Below are 25,834 nucleotides of genomic sequence, written 5' to 3'. Positions count from 1 at the left end.
TGCGTTCTCTCTCGCTTCTCACTCTACACGTGATCACGTGACAAATGCTGTACGTTCCATAGCGCGGGGGAGGAACTAGTAGACAAAAACAGCTGATTCGGGATAGAGGAAGGGATAGAATAAAGAAGAGCCTCTCTGACAAAGGAGAGATTGATAGAAGATTCCATCTACTAATCTTCCCGTATCAGTGCTCGCTAAACACGAATTATCGCAAGATTATTATCTTGCAATCGAGATTAATCTGCTGGATTAAAAAATAAAAACGTATCACATTTGGTGACATTACATATAGATGTTGCTTTGCTATTCGCACGCGCATTTCAGTATTTATTCTCCGCTAAGAACTACGTAAATGTCAAAAAAGAAGTGATCGAGAATTTATTTGTCTCGAATTTATTTGGCACGTGTTCAATAAAATATATTTTGCGCCATGATTCAACGAATATGAATTTTCATATTTTATTGCGTTAATTTGCGACAGTATTTGATAAAGACAATATTTGGTAGACTTGCCACAATTCTATGAGACCTACGAGAAACAAACAATGGATGATGTAAATATCAATGAAATATATCTTTATGAAGAAAATGTAATCGCAGATGGGGACGAATGGATTAAATTTAACTGGATTAAACAGAGTGATGACAATGAAACTTTGCATCAATCATTGGATGTACAGAAGGTGAAAAATCTAATGTACAATAATAATATTGATATATAAAACTTTTGGGATATTATGCAAATTAATAACATCGGAATATATGTAAGTGAATAAAACATTTGACTTTTAATTTTAGGAGGATTCAAATATTGAGACTGCAGAAATAAACAATGATGATAATAAAGTCTTGTGCATAAATACAGAAGCAGAGGATATATCCGATGGTATATCTGTCATAACGGAGAGCGATACAGATACTGTTAATACAAATATTCTTCAAATTTGTCAATTTAATGGTAACACATATAGGCTTCTCCGAATATTGGAAACACAAATGAATAAACAGGTATAAATAATTACATTTATGTATATATACATATACATAGTATATAAATTGTATTTTATTATTGATTTGCCAATAAGATTATATTTTTTTGTTAATATTTTTCGAATCTAATAGAATATTATCTTCAATTTTTTTTTACTAATAATTTTTTTTGTTTATATAGGCAAATATAAGAAATGTTCTTATGGCTTGTGTAATTGGTATCATTATTGGTTTTGTTCTTAACCATTCTTTCATAGATTCCAAAGCCTGTCCAAACTTAAATGAGGTTAATAATGAAAGTCTTAAGACTGTAGGTCACAATATTGTTAATACTCTCAAAGGACTGACGGAAGGTAAGATCAAAAGTTTTATGAAAGATCTTGGTAGAATCTATTCCAATTTATTGCTTATATCTTAATCAGATTTCTTGTTTCCAGTGAAAACTATGCTAAATGAAATTAAAGCTCATATTGCAGTTGATAAAAAAATTATGGAGTACTTTATAAGGCAGTTTTCTAAGAAAGATGCTGCGAATAAAATAAGTAACAAGCCAATTATTACATCAGAATCTTTCAATTTCGATCCATATTCATTAGATCAAGTATCTCAACTTCAAGTGTCTCTACATGTATTATCATCATTGGCATTTATTTATGATAACAATAATAGTTCGTTGAAAAATGAAATAAATGAGACATTGGATATTGTGAATAGTACAAAAGCATTTTATGAAAACTTGATATTATTTAATAACAATATACAAAATGATTACAATTCTTTTACCTTGAAGTAAGTATTAGTATAATAAAATGCACAAAAGTTCTCTTATTTCTAAATTATAAATTACTATTGTTTATTTATATTATTGCATTGTATTTCAGAATTTTGCAACGTGACAGTAACAAAATACATATTACTTCTAAGTTACTTCTCTCAAACTTGATAGAAAAAATGAGCAAGATAACATTAAATGTGTATAATAAATATACTAAAGAAAGACACAAATTAATTAAAAAACTGTGTGATTTGAAAAGTGTACTGCCTGATGATGAGTTCTTGAAACAATTAACCAAAAATAATCAGTTTTTCCAAAATTATGATAAATCTTGTTTTTCAAACTATTCATCAAAAAAGTTGAATACAAAAACATTTGGAAAAAAAAATACAAAGAAAGAATATATAAAGGAGCAAATCAGGAAAGCTGATAATACAATAATTCAAGTAAAATATGATAAAGAAAATAGCCAGAAAATTTATGATGGTGATAAAAAGGGCTCTTTAAAAAGTAAAAAAACTAAGAGATTGAATGAACACAATTATACTATTACAAAGTAAGTAATAACATATCTAATTCTTTTATTTCCACATTGTAATTATTATTGTGTGTATTTAAATTATTGTATTATATATCAGGTTTTTCCAAAATTCCAGTGATAAAATACATAATACTTCTCAGCTACTTCCCTCAGAATCGATAAAAAAGAAAAGCGAAATGATAAATAAAAATATATGTACTAAATATGAGGCGATACTCAAATGGATAAAAAATAAGCGTCATAAGGATAGCAGTGAATTTTTAGAACAATCAATAAAAGATAGTGAAGAAAATAATAGAAAATCAGTTAATTGGTGTACAAGAGAGAATGATTATTTACAATCAATCGAAATACAAAAAGACAACGAGATACCAAAGAACAATTTTGATAATACTTTAATACAATTGTGGAAAGACATGTGCCCACTTTCAATCAACTCTTGTCCAAGATTTAATATCAATGTACCCACATTGCCCACCACATCAAGCGTAAGTCGTAAATCTATATAAAATTGTTGATTTTTTACAGATTCATTTCAAGTTAAAAAGAGAGAGAAAAAGAAAGAATATAAAGATTTTTATGTATGTATAATGTATAAAAATAGTAAATATATTCACAAAAAGATTTAGAGAAATATTATACATAGCATGCAATTTCATACAAGTTACATATAAATATAAATTGTATATTCTTTTTAGTGTAAAACAGAGAATTGTATTATTAATTCTAACAACAAACATGATGCAAATAGCAAAAAATCTGTATCAGATTATGAAAGTTCTACAAAAATTCTCTTTAGAAAGAGTAGACCAAAACAAAAAGACTACACTAAATCGAGTAGTTCCACAAAAAAGGTCTTTAATAATGATGATAATAAAAATATTAAAAAGAAAAAAAAGATTCTCCCTCAAAATAAAATTAAGAATTATATGTCTGAGACCGATAATTACTATAAATCTAAACAGTCTTTATTTAATACTCGTGTAACAAATCACGATAAACAGGATTATATAAATACGAACTGGCAGAGCAATAATAAAAGGTATTAATTATTTGAGAAGCAAGGTTTAAGAAGCAAATAATACAGATATAACTTTTGAAAGTGTGTTTACTATTCTTAAAATACTGCAGCTTCGATCAAATGCACTTATAAATATAATATCTTTAACAAATAATACTCTTCATTTTTGCAGATTTCATACGCGTAAGAAGCAACGGCAGCGTAACACTTCAGATTGGTACTTTCAACGAGCATATTATCGTAGAAAAGCGCGAAAACATGCGGAAGACATATATCATGAATGGAATACCAAACAATTTTGGAAGATGGATTTGTAAATGTGTAGGATATTTTTGTGCATGAAAGTTTTTTAATATGATGTTCTATATAGCAGTTTGATATAGCTTTATTATTCCTTAAATATTCCTGAAATATTTAAATGATACCCACAATATTCAGATATCTGTATATTTACAAATATTGTGATTTATTATTTTGTGTTGTATAAAAATATTTATAATCTAATGAAAAGAGAAATTCTAAATCGAAGAAATTAGCATTCTGGATAAAAAAACTGGTATGTTATGTTTCACTAAGGAAAGACAAAATTTTAAAGAAATACTGAAAATATAATAAGATGCACTTGATGTATATTGTGATAAAATGGTTATATAATATCAGTATATCAATTACGTATCGCAGTATTAAAATCCTTACTACAATGTGATACAATATTTTGCATCTAAATAGTTATAATTTTGTATCTCGTTAGTGTTCGAATCTCATTTAGTCGTAAGATATTAGAAAATAACATAAATAAAGTTTCTATCAATCCAATTTCGCGATGTGACATAATTTGTGCTCATCAAGAATATTTAATCATGATAATGATACTGTGTATGATTTGTAAGTTAAGTAGTCACTGAAAAGAAAACGATGCTCTCAAAGCGATATTTCTTTGCGATAAAGAAATTAATTTTATTTTAACTAAAGCCTAGATAGCCGGTTGCTCATGTGTAAAAAAACAGATTTTGCAGCTTCAAGGGTATAAAATCTGTATAGATAAAAAAAGATGAATGGAATATACATTTTCATAATATATATTTATTTAATTAGAACTATATTGTAATAGTTTGTATAAAAATAAAACATAAGTAGCTATCTTTTGTAAGAATATATGTGATGTATACAAAATGTAAATTGTAACAAGATATATAAAAAAAAAATAAAAATATAATAAAAGTATTATTTATTGTATTATTTATATAGTAAACGAAAATAAAATACAAAAATAACATGTATAAAAATATATAAAACAATCATATATATATATATATATATATATATAAGGTAGAAATTAAATGATTATAAATCTAATATGTTAAAGAAAATAATCAGAATCAACATAATTAAAATAAGTATTTAATTACATGTGGTTTAATGCAATTCCATTTACTTATTATGTGTTATACTTATATTTGTCCGGGATTTAATGATCTCATCTCATATCTTTCTAATCTAATGTACGCAAGCTGTTAAAAAAAATTATTTTATAAAGAAAGTTTAATTTTTCTTACATATTTATACAAATAAGAGAAGATTTTCTCATCGCTTTTTTTATTTTCATCATTTTTATCAACTTTATTAAAAAATTTATGTATAATCTGTTTTTTGAATTGCATGCGTAACGGAGTTATGTGAGCAATCAAAGTTAAAATGCTCATTTTTTATTTAATCTGCGGTAACTTAGTAATAAAAAATCTTAGAAATATTCGAAAAAAATGGTTTGGTAGGGAAGACTTTAAGCTTTCACATTAAAAAGTCGAAAATTTTTGTAGATTTTTTTTGGGTCACATGATTGGCCCACTGCCATAAGATGAAAAGAAGATTTCCCATTTTGTCCAGCTCGTAGTTTTCCATATGTAAAAATTATCAAATTCACAGAAACTCAAAAGAATAGTGACCTTTCGAAAATAGAGATTTCAAGTTTTGAAAATCTTTTTTTGGATTTAAATATTTCATTCATTTTTAATAAAGTCACGGTTGTCTGAATTTTGCATATTTTTTAAGAAAAATTAAGTGTTCCTCTAATTTCTATGAGAAGCTTATATTCGTGCTGTTAAAAAAAGATAACAAATTTATTATTAATAAATATTTTTATGCTATTATAATATTATTGTTCGCGAAAAATTAAATTGAGATTTTGTAAATCTTTATATTGGTTTTATATAACCTGTTATATAAAGAAAAAATATATTTTAATATATGCTATATAGAAAAAGTTACAGTAAATAATTACCTTTTATTATTATTTTTTTTAATTTAAGGATATAAAGAGAATAGAGAAAGGAAGTAAAAGAGAGAAAGATTACCACAATCTTGCTCCTTTTTCTTTCTTTGACGAGAAATTCGCAGCGGCGGTAAAGACGAAATACCGCCGTTATCATCGGCTGATTCGTGTACGCGGACGGATATGTGCGAAATGACCAATTAGCGCGGACTTCGGAGCAATCTTCGTCGATTATAGTTTGTCACATTTGCGTTGATATACGTATATATTCATCAAACCTAGAGGGTAGGATGAATTCGTTATTTCGGACGCGACCGACGACGGAATCGCGAAAGATGAATGAATCATTGGTTGAATTCGACGCTGTTCCCCGAATGACACGTGCGATCTCGTGTTAGGAGACCGTGACTCTCAAATCCAACGTCCGAGAGGTTGAGAGGAACGATAGGTGTGCGCGTCGCAAAAACTTTGCTTTGTGCGGTTATTTTTACAACGGAATCGCTATATTTTTGCGTGCGACGCGCTCTTAAAATAGAGCACGACGACGACGACGACGACGGCGGCGGCGGCGGCGGCGTGCGTTGTATTTTTCTCACGCTTAACAAAGAGCGAGGAACATGACTTTTGAGGTTACCACGATTCACGGTGATCTCAGCTGATTCGCGAATATTTACTACTCTGTCGAGATCGCTAGCCCTTCACCGAGGATGGATACCGCGTTTGAGATAATCGACGAGCTCCAGCAGGCGCTCATCCAGCGGATTTATTATTCGGCGAGGGACGGGATGGCAATCGCTCTTTATACTCTGCTGAGTACTAAATCTGAGACCGACGTCAATCAACTAATTAACCAGGTAAACGTCGCGTCACGAGTTATACTCTAATCATTCGTGGAAAATGTGTAATTTTTTTTTTTTCCCCGTCAATTAGTCGTCAATAATTTTAAATTTCACTCGCTCAATCGATGATAGATAAATGTATACACATTACTGCAATACTTCTTTGACCAGAATTGCAAAGTACGTTACAATTTCTAATTTCTATTTGTAAAATTATATATAGCTTTCAGTGTATAAAATAAAATATAAAATTATAATTATAATTTTTAATATAACATTATTGATCAGAAAATTTGTCAACTGGTTGGATTTATGTATTTAATTTTATAGCAATTAATTATTTTGATACAATTCAAGTTTGTAGAATACTATGTTATTACACACACACATTTTATATATATATATATATATATATATATATATATATATATATATATATATATATCAATTGTATGTGACACTGATTTCTGTGCACAAGTTGTGGCACATTTACAAAGAATTATTCAGGACAACTTGCAACATATGTTTAGATATATATAGCTATAAATGTTATTTATAATAATATAGAGATCTATTTTTTATAGATTATTTTTTATATATATACTGAGAACAGTGTTATATATATTTTATATTGTTATTAATCTTGTAAATCTCTTTCTAAACTATATAGTGTTATAGATATATAAAATTCACGAATGTATTATAATTTGACATATAAATATACATCAATAAATATACAATATATAAACATACAATATATATATATATATATATATAATTTTCTCTTTTTCGATAGAATTACTTATAATACTTAAATTATTTTATTTATAATTATTGAAAATATGCAAAGTATAATCTCTGAAATGGAATTTGGATTTATATTTACAGAAAGTCCTAGAAGACGAAGGACAAAGGTGTACTCCTTTAATAATAGCCGCACGTTATGGGCATAATAAGGTAGTTAGAATGTTACTTGAAAAGTTCAAACCTGATTTAGAGCAGGAAGGTACAGTAAAATTTAATGGATATGTTATCGAGGGAGCTAGCGCACTTTGGGCTGCTGCAGGTAACAGCCTCACAGAATAATATATTAATAAAGATATTGTAATAAAAAATTCTGTTGCATTAATAGTAAAATGTCAATTGTAGGTGCGGGACATTTAAGTGTTCTTAAAACTCTCGTAAAAGCAGGCGCAAATGTTAACCATCCAACGAAAACTAATTCTACCCCACTTCGGGCGGCATGTTTTAATGGACGTTTGGATATCGTTAAATATTTGATTGATCATCAAGCGGATATAAATATTCCCAATACGTTTAACAACACTTGCCTCATGATAGCATCATACAAAGGACATCTTGATATCGTGAGCAGACTTATTTATTTATTATAATTTATATAAATTTATTATATATATATATATATATATATATATATATATATAAATTATGACATAAAAATTGTTTACATGAATTTAATTAAACCTTTGACATCAAAATTTCTTCATATTGCGATTCAGGTTAATTTTCTATTAGACAAAGGAGCAGATCCTAACAAGAAAGCATTTTGTGGAGCTACGGCGTTGCATTTTGCCGCCGAATGCGGGCATAGTAACATTGTTCGCGAATTATTAAAGTATGGAACGAAAATGACAAAGAATGTGAGTGGCATGACACCTTTAATAACGGCAGCCGAGCGGACACGCGCGGAAGTCGTCGAATATTTAGTACAAAGAAAAGAAGTGACGAAGATGGAAATAATAGACGCTTATGAGCTACTCGGAGCGTCTTACGCTAATGATAAAGATAATTACTGTCTAACTAAGGCATACAAGTACCTGTATAAGGCAATGGAGTTAAGGTAAGAAAAATATTCGTTTTTATTTTACCACGGATTCTTTTATACCTATTTTGATTATATATTATCTTTCTTATGTGTCCCCCAGGTATAGTGATACTAATAATATTATATATAAGCAACTAGGTTCAACTGTGAAAGCATATGAGAATTGGAGGGAATGCGAAACACTCGAGAAATTAGAAAGCATCAAAGACAATCCCAATGCCATACATATGGAATCGCTTGTTATTCGAGAAAGAATTTTGGGTAGATATGCATATTTGATACTTTTATTGAAATGCAATTACATATGCGATATATGCTTTTTAGCGAGATTTAAAAAGAATTTTTTCATTTATGAGGTGTCCATAATCCGGAACTGCCACATCCTATAGTATTCAGAGGCGCTATATTTGCGGACAATGCCAGATTTGACAGATGCATAGATTTGTGGTTGCATGCTTTGAAACTGAGACAGCTCAATGATATATCCATTGTGACAGATCTTCTTCGATTTGCACAAGTTTTCTCACAAATGATACATGTAGGTGTCGATTTAGATTTCTCTCAGGTGATAAATGTATTGGAGGCAAGCATAACAGAATTGAATAGAAACAAAATTAAAATTCAAAATCCAGATCCCAAGGATGACATTGATCAATGCGTTGTAAGTTTGATGAAAAGGACTTTTATATATTTCTATAAGCTGTATTTTAATTTAATATAATCCAATATACAGCATGCTTTTGCGTGTCTCTCATGTATCTATACTCAGCATTTCATTTTCTGTAGTATTCGAGAAGCGTATCTTTTCATTTATTGCGTGATTTTGTTGCAGAATCTGTTATATCAATATTTTCATAAAAAAAGAAGACTAAAACGATTTCATAGACATAGATTATCAATAAAGATGTCAATATTGCATACTGTATTGGATATCCTTCATGTACGCGCGATTGTATATTGGATTATTACATGACAAATATATCTATAGAAAAATATATCTCTACATATTTAAAAATAATATCTGCTTAGGAAGAAATGGAATCAAATATTACAACGACTCTATATATTCTAACGATTTTGACAAAACTTATGACGCTTAATGGAAACAGATGTGACGAGTCGGATTTGAGACAGGCATACCACTTGGTGCATAAATTATGTGCGTTACAGATGTGCCTAAAAGATGGGCAGACTCTGTTACATCTTGCTGTGAATGCCGAAACTCCCGTCGACGATTTTCATACGAATGATGTCTGCAAGTACGTAAAAAAATATAAAATATTAAAATAATATTAGCAAGATAAGGATCTTATTAAATAAAATTATTTGCTTGATTTTCAGATTTCCGTGCCTGGCTACAGCGAGATTATTGATTCGTTGCGGTGCTGATGTAAACGCTATGGATAATGAAAGAAACACACCGCTTCATATTATCGTTGGTTATAATAAAGCAATAAGGTATGTTATATTAAAATTGCTACTGCACACAGATTCGTTTTTGTGTATAAATTCGATAATTTTTTAATATCTTTTCAGCGATTTTGCGACTTTACATTCAATTATAATAGATCTTATAGAAGCTGGAGCACATATGGATACTGTAAATAATGGGGGACGGACACCATACGATGTAGTTACCACGGGTAGATTTACAGATCTTATTTATCTCGATTTAAGTTAACAGATTCTACTACAGTGTTCTCACATAAACCCGTTGGCTAATACTCAATTTCTATTTCAGGTGTAGCTAAAATAATATTACGAACTCAGACCAAATTATCCTTAACATGTATGGCTGCCAAGGCAATCAAAGCTTACAATCTGCCCTATTATGGTAACGTTCCACGTTCGCTCGAAAGTTTTATAGAACTGCACGGACCCGGTCTGAATCAGAGCTGACGAGTCTCCGACATCGTCACAAGGAGAATCAAAGTTTTCTTGTATAAAAAATATGCAATACTTTATAATACTCTTGTACAAAGTACAATCGATTTCCTCTATTCTATGATTTTCCAACTTCTATTCTCGTTCTATAATAAATGCGCAAAATGAGAATATTGCGTTCTCTATGTTTTTCACTTGCTTCTTACTTGCTAATGTGATTTCGGCAAGTATAGATTGTAAGAGAGAAATGCAAAAGGAAAATCCTAATTTAGAGAAAAATGACCGGCCTAACATAAAGAAAAATCTAGGATAATGGATCGCAGAATAGAGAAAATGGACTTTACATATCTAATACTAAATATATATCCAAAATTTTGAAATTCTATATATCGTATTATATATACTGTAATATGAAACGTCATATGTAAAATCGAAATTCCACAGATGTCTTGCACAAGATATTTTCTCTTTCTAATGTGTTTTATAGATCACGTATGGAATTTATATATATACATCATTTATATAAAAAATTGAATAAGAATTATTATACAATTCATGAAAGCTGTCCTTTTACAATATGATACTATGTGTTTAAAATTGTCTTTTTATATTAAATATATTATAGATGGGGTAAATAGCTACATAATCGTAACGAAATATTTAAATAAGTAGTGGGCATCGTGCATTAAAATTTTGCTCTCTCGTTTTCACTAATTTTAATTGTAATTACTGTGATAAATATAAAATCAAATTGAATAAACATACATATTTGAAATTATGGTCAATTTATGTTTGCAAATTTTTTTCGTGCGCTACATTCAAGTTTACATATTATCGCTTATTTAGAAAAAATGCACAAGATAATCTGAGATAGGTATAAAATGTACATTCGTGTGTGGTTGCCGTATTATAAATTTATTTAATATTTACACGCATTCTCTGTATACAATTGTGGAACACTAGGAAAATTATGGTAAAATATATAAGAATATACATACGCACAAAATACTCTTTACAGCATATTATTTACACAATGTTTAGACTCTCGTTTATTTTATATCTATCTTACACATTTTACATAACGGCGCTCGCCTTATCGATAACACTTCTGTACAAATATACACGTGTGTTCAAAAATATCTTTTGGCAAAAGAGAGAGAAGCAAAATAAATAGTAATCCTTAAGCAGGTACAATTTATATTCATGGCGGCAGGATTTTACCGTATGTAGATGTACATTCGCTCGCGCTTCTTTGTGTTATATTGAAGAAAAAGAATGCACACACTTCGTGTTAGTCTCCGTGTTAGTGCGTGAAAAATCGGACACGTCGATTAACATGCCCAATTTACTGCCCTTAGTCTTTCAAAATTTAAATTTTACGGCAATTGTTACAGACGTTAATTAATTCAACGATTGCGGGGAAGATTCGCGTATTCGTGCATGCACATATGTACATTTACACACGACGAACGCCATTTCCGGTACAAAACGTAGCGTTAACATTGATGATATCTTACCGCGCGTATGGAAAAGTTTCTACATCGCTATGAAAAGTTAAATCGATATCAGTTAATTATATATTTCTGACACGTGAAATTTTTCGTTGCTTACTGAAGTGTTACAATGTCTTTCGCAATAATTACGTAGCGATGCACGATCTTCGCCGACAAATCGTGAAATCACTTCGTGTGTTTCTATCATGCTATCATGCACACTATCGTTTATTTCATTTTCGTGAAGTTTAATCGAAATCTCTAAAAAAAAATGGTTAAATGGTCAATTTGCGATACGCAAGTACGTATAAAAAAATTAAAATACCAACGCTCGTATATGTCTTTCGTCACACGATGCACAGTTTTCGTCTTATTAATAATACATTAGAATTAAGCGATTAAGCTTTGTCGCCACAACACTTTGAGAGTTTGTATAATTAAAGTCATAGATGTATATAGAATATTGAGTTCTTCGCGAAATTGATTCTCGTGTTTAAAATAAATTCAAATTTATTTCAAATACTTGAAGGAAGCAAACGCGCTAGGATAAAACGCTTCCGATTCAAAGTCCATGATGCATCGCCGTGTTTTTCTCGATGATTCTTTTGATCAGCAACGCGCCTAATAATAAAAAGACATACAATAAAACGCATTCCGCGATCTATTCTGATTCGCGAATTAAGTATGCTCCATCGGTTTGTCTCTCGCGCATACGAATGTAATCCGCGCGCGTGATCCGTGTACCAAATACGATTTCTTTTATAATTGTTCTTTATAAAACTATGTATTTGCTGACATAACCGAATAAAAAAATCGAATACGATAGAAAAGCCTGATTATTAATTGCTAGAGAATAATCAGTGCGCCGAAAAGCTTAGCAAAATTTCGCGAACAATTGAGAACCACTGATAAGGAATATACGAGAATAAGGAATGCAGTAGAGTTACATATGCAGACATTCTAGAGACACTCATTGTTACTCGTGCTTTCGTGTCACAAAGATTCGAATGATGCGTTTGGCGGACATTGGGCGGATGTTAATTTGCAAAATTGTACCTCTCGATCACATCGCCTTTTAGGAGAGTCAGTCCTCCCATCATTTTCTCAATTGGATCTAGCTTATGACCGGGTAGCCGCTCTTATTATCGCGTTCTCAATAAACTGCGCTCTATTATCAAGAAACTCCACCGTTCCATCGTAATTGTCGCTTGGTTCTGCGCAATTTGCAGCTGAATATAACGATGATTAGAAGCTATCCCAATTGCTTCCTTTTCAACACGCATTCTTTGATTGCAGTTACTCTAAACATTCCGAGTTGATTCTGCTAATAATTAAAAGCTTAATCAAACACTGATTGAATTCGAGAATTATATTGTAAGATCTTTATCGGGATCTATTGAATGAGCTATTTCTATCACGCAGTAAAAGTTAGTTTTTATATCCGATTATCTCCAAATCTCTCATCTGGATTCACGCAATAACTTCACATGGATAAATCATGAATTTTAAAAAATCGTTTCTTCGATATGATATAAATTTTGCAAAAGTTTTGTCAGCACTGCCATCGAATAGCGATACGTATCATTTACATTTTATTTTACCGTCGTTTGTCACGTCTATCAATTGATTATTTCGACATTTATTATATGCACTATTTTCGTTTATAATTCTTTCTCTCTTTAGTATAAACAATTTACACCATCTATGCTCGCATGTATCCATCCTTATTTGATGCATCCGTCAAACAGCTGCGGCAAACGCTAATCGTCGCGTACGAAATATCAGTCCTAAGTAACGCACGGAATAAATATCTTTGTTCTTTTTCGTTCCTTCCACCTCCGTACGCGATATCTCACATTGGCGATCGCTCTTTCTCTTTCTCTTTCGAGCTCTACGAACTTCTTGAAACGAATATGACCCCTCCATCTATCTCGCCGACTGTAAAAGCGACCGTGGAGCCTCAGCGGCAGCCGCATCCGAGGACCGCCATGTCCTGGTAATTCTTTAGCACTACTTTATTCTCCTCGTCAAGATAGAGCATCGATATCGAGCTGAGCGCGGTCGGCACGCAACACGCCTTCGGCACCATGCTCGGCTTGGTCGAGTAAACGAGCGTCTGCACGATCGCGTGATTCGTCGAGTTCAGATGGTCCGCCAGAGGAAACGGGCAATCACCGTGGCAGTAGAAGGCGTCGTATCCGGGCGGCGCGACGATCCAGTCGTTCCACCCGACATCCGCGAAGTCCACGTAGAGCGGATGCCGCCGACAATTCTCCCGACCGTCCTTCCGCCGATTCTTCCGCAATGCCGCTCGTCTGGCACGCCGGTCCATTATCCGTTCCGCGGACGCCATCTCGTAGTGGCCGTCGTCCATGTACGTAAAGAGCATCGGCCGCTTCACGACCCACGCGTCCTTGTGCTCGTCGACACCTCGTTTCAGCCGCACGTGTTCACGCGTGCGCGCGTGCACGCCGGTCACGTGGACCAGCAACCCGTGATTGTCACGATGATTCCGCAACCACCTCTCCACAGCCGGATGTACGTCCAGGTTAATCGTCGCGTTCTTCGTTGTATCGATCACCTTGCTGTCGATCAGCCGTAACATCGGCTTGCTGTGACTCTTCACACCGGGCCGTACTATATCGTACACCAATACCCGGCCATGCTTATCAGATCCGTCCTCGATGTCCGACACCGCGACGCGCGACAGGCTCAATTGTGCCGCCTGTAACGTCTCGGCAGGAGGTATCCTGCTTAGATTGAAGGACAGTCGGAAGCGATTCGGAGATGTGAACTTGTCATCTACCTCGCTCTCTGGAAAGAGATGATAAAGACGTTACTACACAGATATGTTCAGAGTTGAAAGATTGCGATATATACATATGTATTGTTCACGCGCGTGAACTGAGTTATAAATTAATGAAATCAAAAAATATAAGTATACATATGATACGATACAATATGATAAACTCTTCTCTTTCTATGACTTCAAAAATAATAGAACCTTATAATTAAATAAAAAATGAGAATTCTCTCAGATCTTTAATGTCAAAACAAAGCAAATTGATTTAACATACGAAATAGATCGTCAAAATAAAATTCGAATATTTTTCGTACAACTTTTTAAGGCATATTATGTCATAGGTCGCAATCGAATTAAAAATAGATCACCGGTTTTACAGGAAGATTGCTCATAAATTCAAAGGAGGTGATTCTCTAAATTTCTTCCTCGTTGTATTTATTAAAAACCATGTATGTTTAGTATCTTACAACATTTATAAATTAATAAGGAGTGCCATCGATCATAATTTTCACGTGACCTACGCAAATATATTTTACGAGAGAGAGAGAGAGAGAGAGATGCGTACGTAATTTAACTTATGCGCTTCTCCGAAAATAGCTAATATAAGATTGAATGCACGTAAGATGACGCAGTTGTGTTCCTCGAACGACTCGAAAACAGTGGATTGCAGTCGCAGTTTGTATAATACGTATGTAAATTTCGTAAGAGAGCCGATGTATTCCTAATACATAACACACACACACACACACGTACACGTACACTTATGTACACATACATATATCGCTGCGCGTCGAGCATACTATTGTAGATTCTAGCAATCTCTGTGGGGAAGCAAAGCGAAAAGCAGAAATATTAAAGAACTTCTTATATATTAAAGCTTTTGTACAATTCAATCTAAATTTTTAAATTAATTTCCTACACGTACGAAAGAGTGAACAAATTTAATAATTTATAATTATGTTAAATTTTATATCAAAAGTATTTTTTTTTTTTTTTCAATATAATATACATTAACAAATATATCCATAATATTAATTACATTTATTATTTAATATTTTCAGTCTCCGCATCCTCCTGATTTTATAGATCATATATAATCTCGCAAAGAACTTCCTCAACTTTAATTATGACAGATTTTAGTTTTTCCATCTATTTTTTCCAAACATGTTAAATTATATAAAAGTCATCTACAAATTTAACATAATTATACAAGATTTCAATGGCTCGAAAAATGTTTAAGTCTTAAGTTTATATAAAATGTCATCTCTCATTAAACAGTTTCTATTAAAACTAATATTATTTCGATTGTGTTGGAGATATTTTATTTATAGCAAGAAAATCGAAATAAAGCGTCGTTGAAGTATAAAATTATTCAAGAATAAAATTAGGTTTAATAACGTGCCGTTTCTCGATTTCTTCGTACTCTCAGCTCCCAATTTGAAGCGACGCACGTTTCAATTTCATCGAGCACGTATAGCCTTCATCGCGAAACACGATAAACACCTTCGTCAGGATATAAACGCCTTTGTTAAGAAACCATCAAGTTTCTCGCGATACGGCCAGCCACTTTCCATTACGCATCCTTCTTAAATTGCTCTTAGCACTTTCTCCATACGTTATATCATCTCCTTGAGTGCTTCATCTAACACTTTAGTAGCGCGGAATTGTCTCGAATATAGGCGAAGCTATTCTCACCGCAGAGACTCTCGCCTCAGGGTCGGAATGTCTTGGATCCATCCAAGCTCTCATATCCGGATGTGAATCATTGGAACGGAAGATGGACCTCCCGAGAGCGAGAAAGGTAACGACGGCTGTTCGAGAGGTCCCTCGGCATTCCAACGTGGTATCATCATCAGGCCGATAGCGTACCCACGCGAGCGAGATAGAGCGTGTAAGGAGCTGACTCCTTTTTTTTTCCCTTTTTTGTCGAAGGACCCCACGGCACGCTTTCGAAGATCGCCGTGGCCGAAGGGCCCTTTGTCGGTTAAAACCATGAAATCGTTCGGATGCCATTCTTTTCCTCTTCACACGGGAGGCGAGTCGCGTAAACACACAACGTATTATGTCTATTGAATTTGTAGAAGAAGCTCGCTACTATTCCTAAGAAATTTTAGTGATTGATATTTTTAGTAAAATATTAATATTTTGATATTATAAAATAAATATAAAATATTAATATTTTGATATTATAAAATAAATATACAATATTAATAGTTTGATGTTATAAAATTAATGTAACTTTTTTTTTAATTATACAAATTACTTTATTTATATATACAGGGTGACCCCGAACGTTCCAGCCAAACTTTGAGATCTTATAGGAAATTTAATTCTGTACAAAAAATTTCCTATAAATATGGGTCGAAAAATGCTTTCTTAAGAAGTTATCGCTCAAAAACTTCTAAAATCGTGATTATTTTACACATTTTTACATACATCACGGAAAATGTGCGTTTTTTAACAAAAAAATACCATAACAAAAGTTGTAGAAGTTCGGGGCCATCCTGTATATTTTTTTTTAATTTTAACTTTTGAAATACTTTGGTAAAAAAAAAACTGATAATTTTATAATTTATATTTTCGTTTATTCATTAATCTGTAGCAAACTCCACAAATATTGGAACAGCTGATTGTAAGTTAGAGAATTTTATATATGTGTATATGCAACCGGTTATAGGTATATATTATTGGTATAATTAAACAAATTATTAAATAAATTATGAATAATTTTTTGGTAGAAGAATTCTCTTTAAATATGTATGTATGAGATTTTATTTACAAATTGTTTTATGGGATTTTATGATAGCATAGACCTTTTTTGAGGGAAAGAAGGAATTATTTCTTGTGCGAAGCAATTTAAAATAAATCTTTTAATGGTTTATTTAATTATTCTACTGTCAATTACGCTAATTACATCAAGATAAACTTGAAATTTATGGAATAAAGTGTCTCTCCCCCAATCATATATCGTTGATCGCAGTATGTACTTGCTATCGTTATTTATATAAAAGAATGAATAATTTTAGAAAAATCTAATATATATAAAATCGGATAATCGCGCGAGAATTATAGATGATCGGAGCGCAAAAGTATTAATATGTAAGAAAATGTACGGAGATATTGAATCGACGAAGCGCAACTCGTATGGAAATTCGTCATACACGTTTATCGAGGACGTAGAACGAATGACGATTGATAACGGGCGCAATTACATTCCACATATTTACTACTGCACTTTCACTGAGAGTCGAAAGAGTCGCCAACCTGTTTTCGAGAATTACGAATCCCAACTTGCTAGTTCTTAACATCGTTCAATGATTCACGATTCGCGGAAAATATACGATAAAGTTTTTTATTTTATTATACAGTAGGGTTAATCTTGTATTGTCGTTTTGGGAAATATTAAAGCAACGTAATTCAAAAAGAAGTGAATCATATATGAGTATAAGATTAATATATCATGATCTCTACCTCGAGAAACTATTCGAAGAAGTTTGTTTATATATTAATGATCGACACATAAATGTTGACGGAATTAATTAAATTCTTTTACTAATATTGTTCCATTGTTTCTCGAAAAAGTTATATTTTCAGATAAATACTAAACTGTGAAAAGCCAAAAGAAAGGAGCAAAAACATCACACATCTCACTGGATCCCCTTGATCAAAGTGTGGCTTTTACACATGTATGTTTATATAAGAATCTTAGCTGCATTTCTGAAATATACATGTATAATGCGTGTGTGAGTTCAGGATGTCTACTCAAATCGTGTAAAAAAATTCGCTGAGAATTCTCTGATCTTCTATGTATTTTTTTTTTAATTCCAATAAAATTAGACAATTTTTTCGATGTAACTTTTTAAAATAACTTTTCAAAAAATACCTTTTTATCGTATATATTTTCTAATACTAAAAAAGAGCCATTTAAACAAATTAATGAATTATATAATTAATAATAATTAAAAATAAGTTAATTAATAAATTAAACACACAATTAATCGATATTTTGCTGAGATATTAGATTTATAAATATATATATTTAATTCATATATATTTAATAATTATTTTTAACGCATACAATTCACAATTTGTAATCAATCAATGGATTATCGATTGCTTACAATATAGAAACGAAATTATCAAAGAGAAAATTTTAAAAAATTCCTTGAATACCATTGAAATTTTGTAAGAATTCCCTGAATATTCTAGATATAAAAGATCTCTGAGAACTCCAGGTTTTCCAGAGAATAGACAGCCTGGATCTGTTTCTTTACCTTTTTACGTATTTCCCCTTGATTCATACAGAATATATAAAGAGCCGACACTCACCGACATGCGGAAACGAGCGAATGGTGTTGGCCGATCGCGCATGAATGCCCGGCTTCGCGATGTCCGCGATGCCGATCATGTTCTGATGGGCCTGAAGCTTCTTCAACGAGTTCGGGACGTGCGTCGAGCCCTGCGGGTTGGGTCTCTTCTTAAAGCCCAGGAGGGAGAGCAGGCTGGCCTCCATCCCGGCGATCACCTGCTCGCGATTCACCGCACTGAAGCGATGCGACGACGAAGATGAGGATGAAGATGATGGTGATGATGATGACGACGACGATGACGATGCCGTGCTCGTGTCAATACGTAGATCCGCCTCTGTGTTAGCATTCGCACTTGCTAGCAGCGTGACTGCTGCCACGAGCACTAATCTTAGCAGCGGCGACATGCGCATCGTGACGTCGTCACTCACTTGACGCGTTACCTCCCTGAAAATACAAATAAAAGGAACATGTTAGAAGGATTTTGATTAAACAACGAATAATAAATAACTGCTGCAAAACGATTGCACATTCCATGTCTTAAGACTTTTGTAAAAATATATATCTTATATTGAAAGAAAGAAAGGGAGAGAAAAACGTTTTTAAATCTTACTACTACCGAAGATTACGGTTTCGCACAGATATAAACTTATTTAATAATTTTAAACTATTATCACATATATAATTAAGAATGATCAATTTATCCGATTATATAACGCAATTTATTAATTTAAATTATATACAATTGTTCCTCTTTTCTCTTGTTTATAAATTTCGTGGTTTTGCAACGGAATTAGAGATGTGAATATGCTTAGAATTAGGTGTAAATAATTAATACGATACGGTTTCAACACAACGGCAACTGCCTCGAGTATCTTCTACCAGCTGGGTTTCTATGGGGGGGTCACGGAAGGTACTGAAGAAGGCACCTTTTACCTAGCAGGGCGATAGTAGAACTGAAGAGTTCATTAAGTAATGTGACCAGGTCGAAAGAATTTGTGGAAGGGATGGACAACCGTTTTCAGAGATAAATCATAATCCCCTGAGGCAACGGATGCATCTTATACTTGAAAGTAATCATTATAATGAGTCAGTGCAGTCTAAATAAATTCATTTTGCTTTCTCCGATGTTTTCAACCGATTTACTTCACAAATAAAAATATTTTTTTAATGCTTAAACAATACAACATTATTAAAGAAATTTAGACATTAATGTTAAAATACAATAAAGATGAAAATGTCCTCAATAAATTCATAATAAAAAGAGTGCTAAAGTTATGATATATATATATAACGAATCTTATCAAGCCGTCTTTTTTCCGACTCCTTTTTACGAACAAGCGCGATTATTTAGTTTTCTCGCTTCCTCTTTCGAAGTTCATGCTATCGGAAATTTTAGTTAGCAAGGCGCTGCATAATTTCTCTGACTCAGCAGAAGAAGCGAGATCTTTCAGAAGGCTCAGGGTTTGATTCGATTGGTCAACGGTTCCTAGGCCCGCCAATGAATGTTGAGGGATTCGTCGAATCAGGCTCTATTTCAAAGTAATCGCTTTCTCTTAGTCTCGACCATCGAACGTTTTTTCTTCACAATCTTATATATGGTTATTCGAAAATATCTTCGAAACCTTTCGACACGGATTAGATGAGTAAACTTAATGACAAGTGTAAAGACGTCGAGATTGTGTATTATAAGAGAGGTGTTCTTTGTAAAGTCCCATAACATATTATCAAAATTATCCGATGATACATTCAAGACACCTTATATATTATCGATTAAATCGATGTTTAATTGAAAGTGCACCTCTAATTAATTGCACTTGATCGTTTACTGGATTTAATAATTTGTACTCTATAATTTTCATTCTCATTAGAGAGCAACAATAAAACCGCGAATAAGGATGCAAAAAAAGATGATAAAACGTTCGCATGAATATTTCACAATAAGTATAGCCTGCTAAAGAATCGCATATAATGACTCAATGAATTGACAAGACAAGATTTAATGATAGTAATAGTATGTAAATGTACGTAATATCAGTATCTATTTAATAATACAAAATTTTTTCTAGATTTTTCACACCATTGGAGATTGATAAATGATAGACTCGGAAAAGATGAATATTAATTTCGAATTAATAATGAGAATGTATATAAATAAAATTCAATGGAAAACACTGGAACTTTCCACTATTAGAAAATCTCGTCAGAAGCTATAAATTCGGATCTGAGGATTTACAATGGATTTGGATGTTATGTTAAAGCAAATGCTGCCTCTACCATCTATATTATTTTAATCGAATTGCCTGTTTATGACATGATATACGTAACGTGAACACATGCGGTTTGTATCTCCTCTGAAAGAGGGTCGCGAGTCGCGCTCGCGTTAAACGTCAAAGCCCGAGACGATCTTATATACGATTATTACGTACGACATAGGTAATATTTCAAAGGATCAATCCAACACAATGTATTGTGTCGGACATACTTGTTACGTGCATTAACGGTAGAGTTTCCGGGCGCGGGCGAACGAAACTGGTTTTATCCAGCGGCTTTAAACGCACGTTTCTCGAAGGCATTAATATATTTATGCGCAGCATTATCGATGGACGTTATAAACGGATATGTGTATTTCCGTCGTCCTCGACTTTCGATTTCGTTCAATGCTTAAACGCTAAAATCGGCGGACGCGTCTCTTGCTATTACGCGTTTACGCTAAAATATCAAATAAAATCGCACATCCGAGAGATGCGTGAGAAGTGCCAGATGATGCGGAGAGAAAACAAACGTCTCTTTTGTTGTTGTACCGAGAAAAGATTCTTTTTAAATATAGAATGACATTAGCCATCGAGCGGAAAAGTATTATAAATAAAATTAAAGAAATAATTAATAAAATTTGAGATACATAGAGTTTGATTATTTTTCTTTAAATATATATACTTTTTTCTTTGTAATTATCAAAAAAATATCATAATAAAATAAAATCCTCGCTTTACATCAGATAAAAATTGAAATTAAAGTCTCGGAAACACAAAGTGTTTTAGACTCCACATTTTTGTTAGAAAATCACGTTTTAATTATAGATCTCGATCATATAATTCTTATATAAAAAAAGTGCAAGAAAGTCGGAACAAAGATTTAGTATTAGTTAAACAGGGAAAGAAATAATCTAATAGAAATGTTCTAACGATAAGTAAAACTCAATACAAGAACATGCGAGGCATTTGAATAAATTATGATATATAATGAAGGCATTTAGAAGAAGATTATTGGCAAAATATCGCTTTTCTCGTAATTGACCGCGATATATTTTCCTCTTCTTGGTTTTATATAAAACAAGCACACAAACTCGCATCGAGTTCTGGGTATTCGTGCACATTCAGTATTCTCATTAATAGCAATACTACACGATAATAATTCTTTTCTGAGAAACTTCGAATATGATACCTTTGTTACAAAGCGCAAAAGAAAAAGATCTTACATTTTCTAACATTTTTAGTCATTTATATACACGTTTTCCCAAAATAAAAAGATTTAAACGGTTTAGAAAAATCTTATAAATATCGCTAATTTAAAAAAAGACAAATGTCACGCTTTTTCTTAGCTATTGAATTCTTTGTACGATTAAATTTGAAGATAAGACTATAGCTATTAAGATAAGCTATTTATTCAGTAATTAATATTTCTCTTGCCACCCACTAATTATATTATAATATTCGAGAAAAATTTCATTGATTTCAATTTTAATATTTTTCATCATCAATCCCATCATCCTTTCTTTTACGCATCTCTTGTAACATCATACATATTCAATCCTATTTAATAATCTAATCTTGATGAAGAAGTGAAGAAAACGGCCGTTATCGTTATTTTCCAATAATGCAAGGTCGCAACATTGAAGATTAATCCAACATACAATTCTGATTACGCGAGTCTTCCGACTCGCAGATGACAGCGGGATACAATATGGTAGTTCGCTCGGTAAAGAATCCAGCCCATTCAAAGGGGGGGCTTGTCCCTTGTGCGGCCCTGGCAGCACCAAGAGAGAATGCAGAGACGGGGAAGAAAGGTTGGTGGGACCAGAGCCAAGCTGTCTGCTGCTGCCGCCGCCGCCGCGCAGCCTCCCGCTCGCTGCTGGACCAACCGCCTATCTCGGAGCACTCGCGGCTCTCTCTCTCTCTCTCTTTCGTGCGCGTTAAGTAATACGTATGTACATACGTATAGAGAGAGATCCTTTCTTCGAGCGCGCGTACAGCCTGTCTTTCAAGGACAGATGAATTTTACCGATGGATACGCACTCGCGCGTGAAAAAAGGCTCGGTCACGCTTGCATTCCTCCCGGTGCATTATGGTATATCGGAGCGTACGCAAAAGTATATATCTTCTCTCGTCGGATAAACACACTCGTGAGCGAGCGTTGTCTCCCGTCGACCACCATCGGTGCCATAGATTAGAGCGAGTCCCTCTCCCTCTCTTAAGGGAGGGGGAGCCAGGTATGTTGGAGATCACAGGGGAAAATATCTCGTCCGCGAGATCGTTTTCGAGCGAGACCACCCGGCGCGGGATCATTCTGATCCCACCGGAAACCTCCGCTGTCTCTTAACGATCCGGCGACTTCGTAGGCGATCTCATAGGAGGAATCCGCGGGAAACCGGCGTCGTTCTCTCTACCTGGAAACAACATCCAATGCGAGGAGCGGTGGATTTGCATTCGCGCGCGCGCGCGCGCGAGAGCTGCCAGCGCGACGCTGGAATGCGGCGCGCTGGAATATACAAGGATAAGGTCGTGCCGCGGTGCTCCAAGAGTCACCATCATCGTGGAGCGAGTACGTAGGCGCGTCATCGTCTAAAATAATCGGGCCGGGCGGATAGGGGAGGGAGCGCGGCGAAGCTCGCGCCGACGACAATGAGCAGCAACCGCGGTGGCGGTTGAGGAAGAAGTGGGTCGGTGAGTAGAGCGGGGTGAGGGACGAGAGCGCGCGATCGGAAAGAAAGGAAATAGAAGAAGGAATCTCGCGGTCGCGAAGCAGAGAGAGAGAGAGAGACATAGCGAGTAGAAAAAAAAATATAGAGATAGAGAGAGAAGGAGAAACGCGCGTATATGGACAAGTAGATAGATAGATATATCTATAGATAGAGAGAGATGAATAGAAAAATTGTTTTGTTGCTTACCAAACTAATCCCGTATCCGTAGTTCGAGCAGCCACGGCATCTCAACGGGGCCTCCCCCCCTCCCCTTTCACAACTGCACCACCACGTAATCTCACCACTAGCACCACTCGCGCGCGCGCGCGCGCACGCGGTTCACAACGCAAAAACCAGGAGGGCACTCTCCGGTGTCTGTCGATGGTCCGGCTGAAGACAGAGAGAGAGAGAGAGAGAGAGACAAAAAGAAGGAGAGGAGGATAGGGAAGGGAGAAGGGAAGGGAAGAGGCAAGTCGGAAGTTTGTCCGAGTATGGGAAAACGACGTCGACGACGGGGCGGACGACGACGACGACGGCGACGAGGTGGACGATGACGGCGACAGCGATGATGGATTCTCGGCCGTTCGCTCAAAATCCGTGCTTCTTGTCCGACGACTGTTGTTCCTCGTAATGACTGCGCTCTCCTCCACGGCACCATATACGGCCTCGCGGCCGGGCGTCTGGCCCCGATGGGCAGGAGGCACGTTGATCCTCTTGTCAATTCAGGCGGTCATAACGCGCGTGAGAGCTTTACACCGAGAGTACACCAAAACGTGATGTCTCTCTCTCTCTCTCTCTTTCTCTCTCTCTCCTCGTCGTCGTTGCTCCGAGACGAGGTGGGGAGAGAGGAGAAGGAAGGGGGGAATACGGGGGTCCTCCTTCGTGTACACCTGCGCGACCTATCAACAGGTCCTAGCGCGTGGAATCTGGCCTCGCCGAGTTCCACGCTGATGCGTACGTATATATGAGCGAGACGTATCCTCCTCGTCGGTGCTGTCGGTCCCTCCTAGGCTCTCCTCCCGATTCTTTCACGCCGATCGCGAGATACGCGGCACTTTCGACTAGGCGGCAGGGCACTCCTCTCGTCTCTTCCACGACGACGAACATGTCACGACGTCCAGGAGCTCTCTCGCTATTTCCACGATAATCGCGCTGTGATGAGAGAGCGAGCGAGGGTTTAGGCAAGGCCGCGCGTCGAACGTGTGCGCACCGGACCCCGTTCCAGCGCGCTCCATTCTACTGGCCCCTTCCTTCACCGCTACCGGGGGGGAAGCCCCCCTCCCCACTTGCTCGCTCCGATCGCCATCGCCAGGACCGTCGTCCAGCCGCGTCGATGCCCGCCATCCTGGTGCATTCCATTCGCATTAGGGCTCCTCTTCCTCTTCAATCCTGCGTTAAAAAGGATTTGTCGCACGATCTCAACACCCACAGTCTTATCGATATCGATTTCATTTTATTTTTGAAAATATTTTTATTCTATTATTCCCTTGCCTTGATATACTTCTTATTTTAATATTCTCATATATAATTATTATATCTATAGAGTGTACAAAAAATATATATGTATTGACATAGCATATATTTCTCTTACATCACTTTCCGGATTAATAATAATTAAGGTATTGTGTATTGGATAAAAAAACGAAACAAAAGAAGACGCGAAGTTAATTACCTTCGAACGATATTAGCTTTTGTGACGATATAGAGTGGCATCGGCCACTTCAAAAGTCGGTTTCCGTCAAAGGGGGAAATGGAAGGCCCCGAGCCCCTCTCGAGGACGTCACGCAGCGTCCGTTCCTGTGCATACTCCCTGTAGTTATCTCTCTCTCTCTCGCTCGCATTCTCGGACTCGCTCCACCAGCCAGTCTGACGCTGCTGTGTTTCCTCTCTCTCTTTCTCAACCATCCGTTGCCCCACCTCCTCACCCTGCTCCGTTAACACCGCTTTTCACTCACTTGCCTGCGAGTGGTCCCTAACCCTATATTCCGTCTTTCGTTCTTTGATGTCTCTACCTTTTCGGGGCGGTAGCCCCTTGGCATATCAGATTCAGAGATCTGTGGAAAAATTTTAGGCTTTAACGATATCACTCACGAAATCGGCCATTAC

General features: G+C 34.8%; 3 protein-coding genes and 1 long non-coding RNA gene across 9 annotated transcripts; 3 read left to right on the top strand and 1 right to left on the bottom strand.

The window, feature by feature from the left end:
* The first annotated feature begins 42 nt into the window (after positions 1 to 42).
* On the top strand, positions 43 to 4,506 carry LOC138934981 (asparagine-rich protein-like). Of its 3 annotated transcripts, none has more exons than XM_070299183.1 (9): positions 43 to 264; positions 508 to 683; positions 799 to 1,008; positions 1,172 to 1,343; positions 1,428 to 1,779; positions 1,872 to 2,321; positions 2,404 to 2,794; positions 3,005 to 3,348; positions 3,500 to 4,506. In XM_070299183.1, exons 2-9 carry the CDS (start codon positions 546 to 548, stop codon positions 3,642 to 3,644), a joined length of 2,202 nt encoding a protein of 733 aa, XP_070155284.1. In that variant the 5' UTR covers positions 43 to 264; positions 508 to 545; the 3' UTR covers positions 3,645 to 4,506. The 3 variants fall into 3 exon arrangements, with proteins under 3 accessions (XP_070155284.1, XP_070155283.1, XP_070155285.1); XM_070299182.1 differs by having other exon boundaries at positions 43 to 348; XM_070299184.1 differs by having other exon boundaries at positions 44 to 683; positions 2,422 to 2,794.
* Positions 4,507 to 5,807: 1,301 nt separating this feature from the next.
* Positions 5,808 to 11,169, top strand: LOC138934982 (protein fem-1 homolog B). Of its 2 annotated transcripts, XM_070299186.1 has the most exons (12): positions 5,808 to 6,044; positions 6,134 to 6,450; positions 7,324 to 7,501; positions 7,585 to 7,802; positions 7,956 to 8,296; positions 8,382 to 8,542; positions 8,638 to 8,942; positions 9,114 to 9,221; positions 9,311 to 9,540; positions 9,623 to 9,739; positions 9,818 to 9,924; positions 10,023 to 11,169. In XM_070299186.1, exons 2-12 carry the CDS (start codon positions 6,304 to 6,306, stop codon positions 10,178 to 10,180), a joined length of 2,070 nt encoding a protein of 689 aa, XP_070155287.1. In that variant the 5' UTR covers positions 5,808 to 6,044; positions 6,134 to 6,303; the 3' UTR covers positions 10,181 to 11,169. The 2 variants fall into 2 exon arrangements, with proteins under 2 accessions (XP_070155287.1, XP_070155288.1); XM_070299187.1 differs by lacking the exon at positions 9,114 to 9,221 and having other exon boundaries at positions 5,812 to 6,450; positions 10,023 to 11,166.
* Positions 11,060 to 25,750, bottom strand: LOC138934984 (protein decapentaplegic). Of its 3 annotated transcripts, XM_070299190.1 has the most exons (5): positions 25,401 to 25,750; positions 23,936 to 25,117; positions 22,984 to 23,434; positions 18,791 to 19,215; positions 11,060 to 14,472 (listed from the first exon to the last, which is right to left on the bottom strand). In XM_070299190.1, the coding sequence occupies exons 4-5, from the start codon at positions 19,179 to 19,181 to the stop codon at positions 13,619 to 13,621; spliced, it is 1,245 nt and encodes a 414-aa protein (XP_070155291.1). In that variant the 5' UTR covers positions 19,182 to 19,215; positions 22,984 to 23,434; positions 23,936 to 25,117; positions 25,401 to 25,750; the 3' UTR covers positions 11,060 to 13,618. The 3 variants fall into 3 exon arrangements, with proteins under 3 accessions (XP_070155291.1, XP_070155290.1, XP_070155292.1); XM_070299189.1 differs by lacking the exon at positions 22,984 to 23,434 and having other exon boundaries at positions 25,401 to 25,749; XM_070299191.1 differs by lacking the exons at positions 22,984 to 23,434; positions 23,936 to 25,117; positions 25,401 to 25,750 and adding an exon at positions 22,682 to 22,946.
* LOC138934986 (uncharacterized) lies at positions 14,716 to 19,287 on the top strand. Its single transcript, XR_011447198.1, has 3 exons — positions 14,716 to 15,149; positions 16,162 to 16,352; positions 18,767 to 19,287. It is a non-coding gene; the product is annotated as an uncharacterized lncRNA (long non-coding RNA).
* Positions 25,751 to 25,834: the final 84 nt, after the last annotated feature.

Source organism: Polyergus mexicanus, unplaced genomic scaffold (genome assembly GCF_030449975.1).
Source record: "Polyergus mexicanus isolate NDT 795.1 unplaced genomic scaffold, iyPolMexi1.0 SCAF_7, whole genome shotgun sequence".
NCBI lineage: Eukaryota > Metazoa > Arthropoda > Insecta > Hymenoptera > Formicidae > Polyergus > Polyergus mexicanus.
This window is presented reverse-complemented; position numbering and strand designations above follow the sequence as displayed.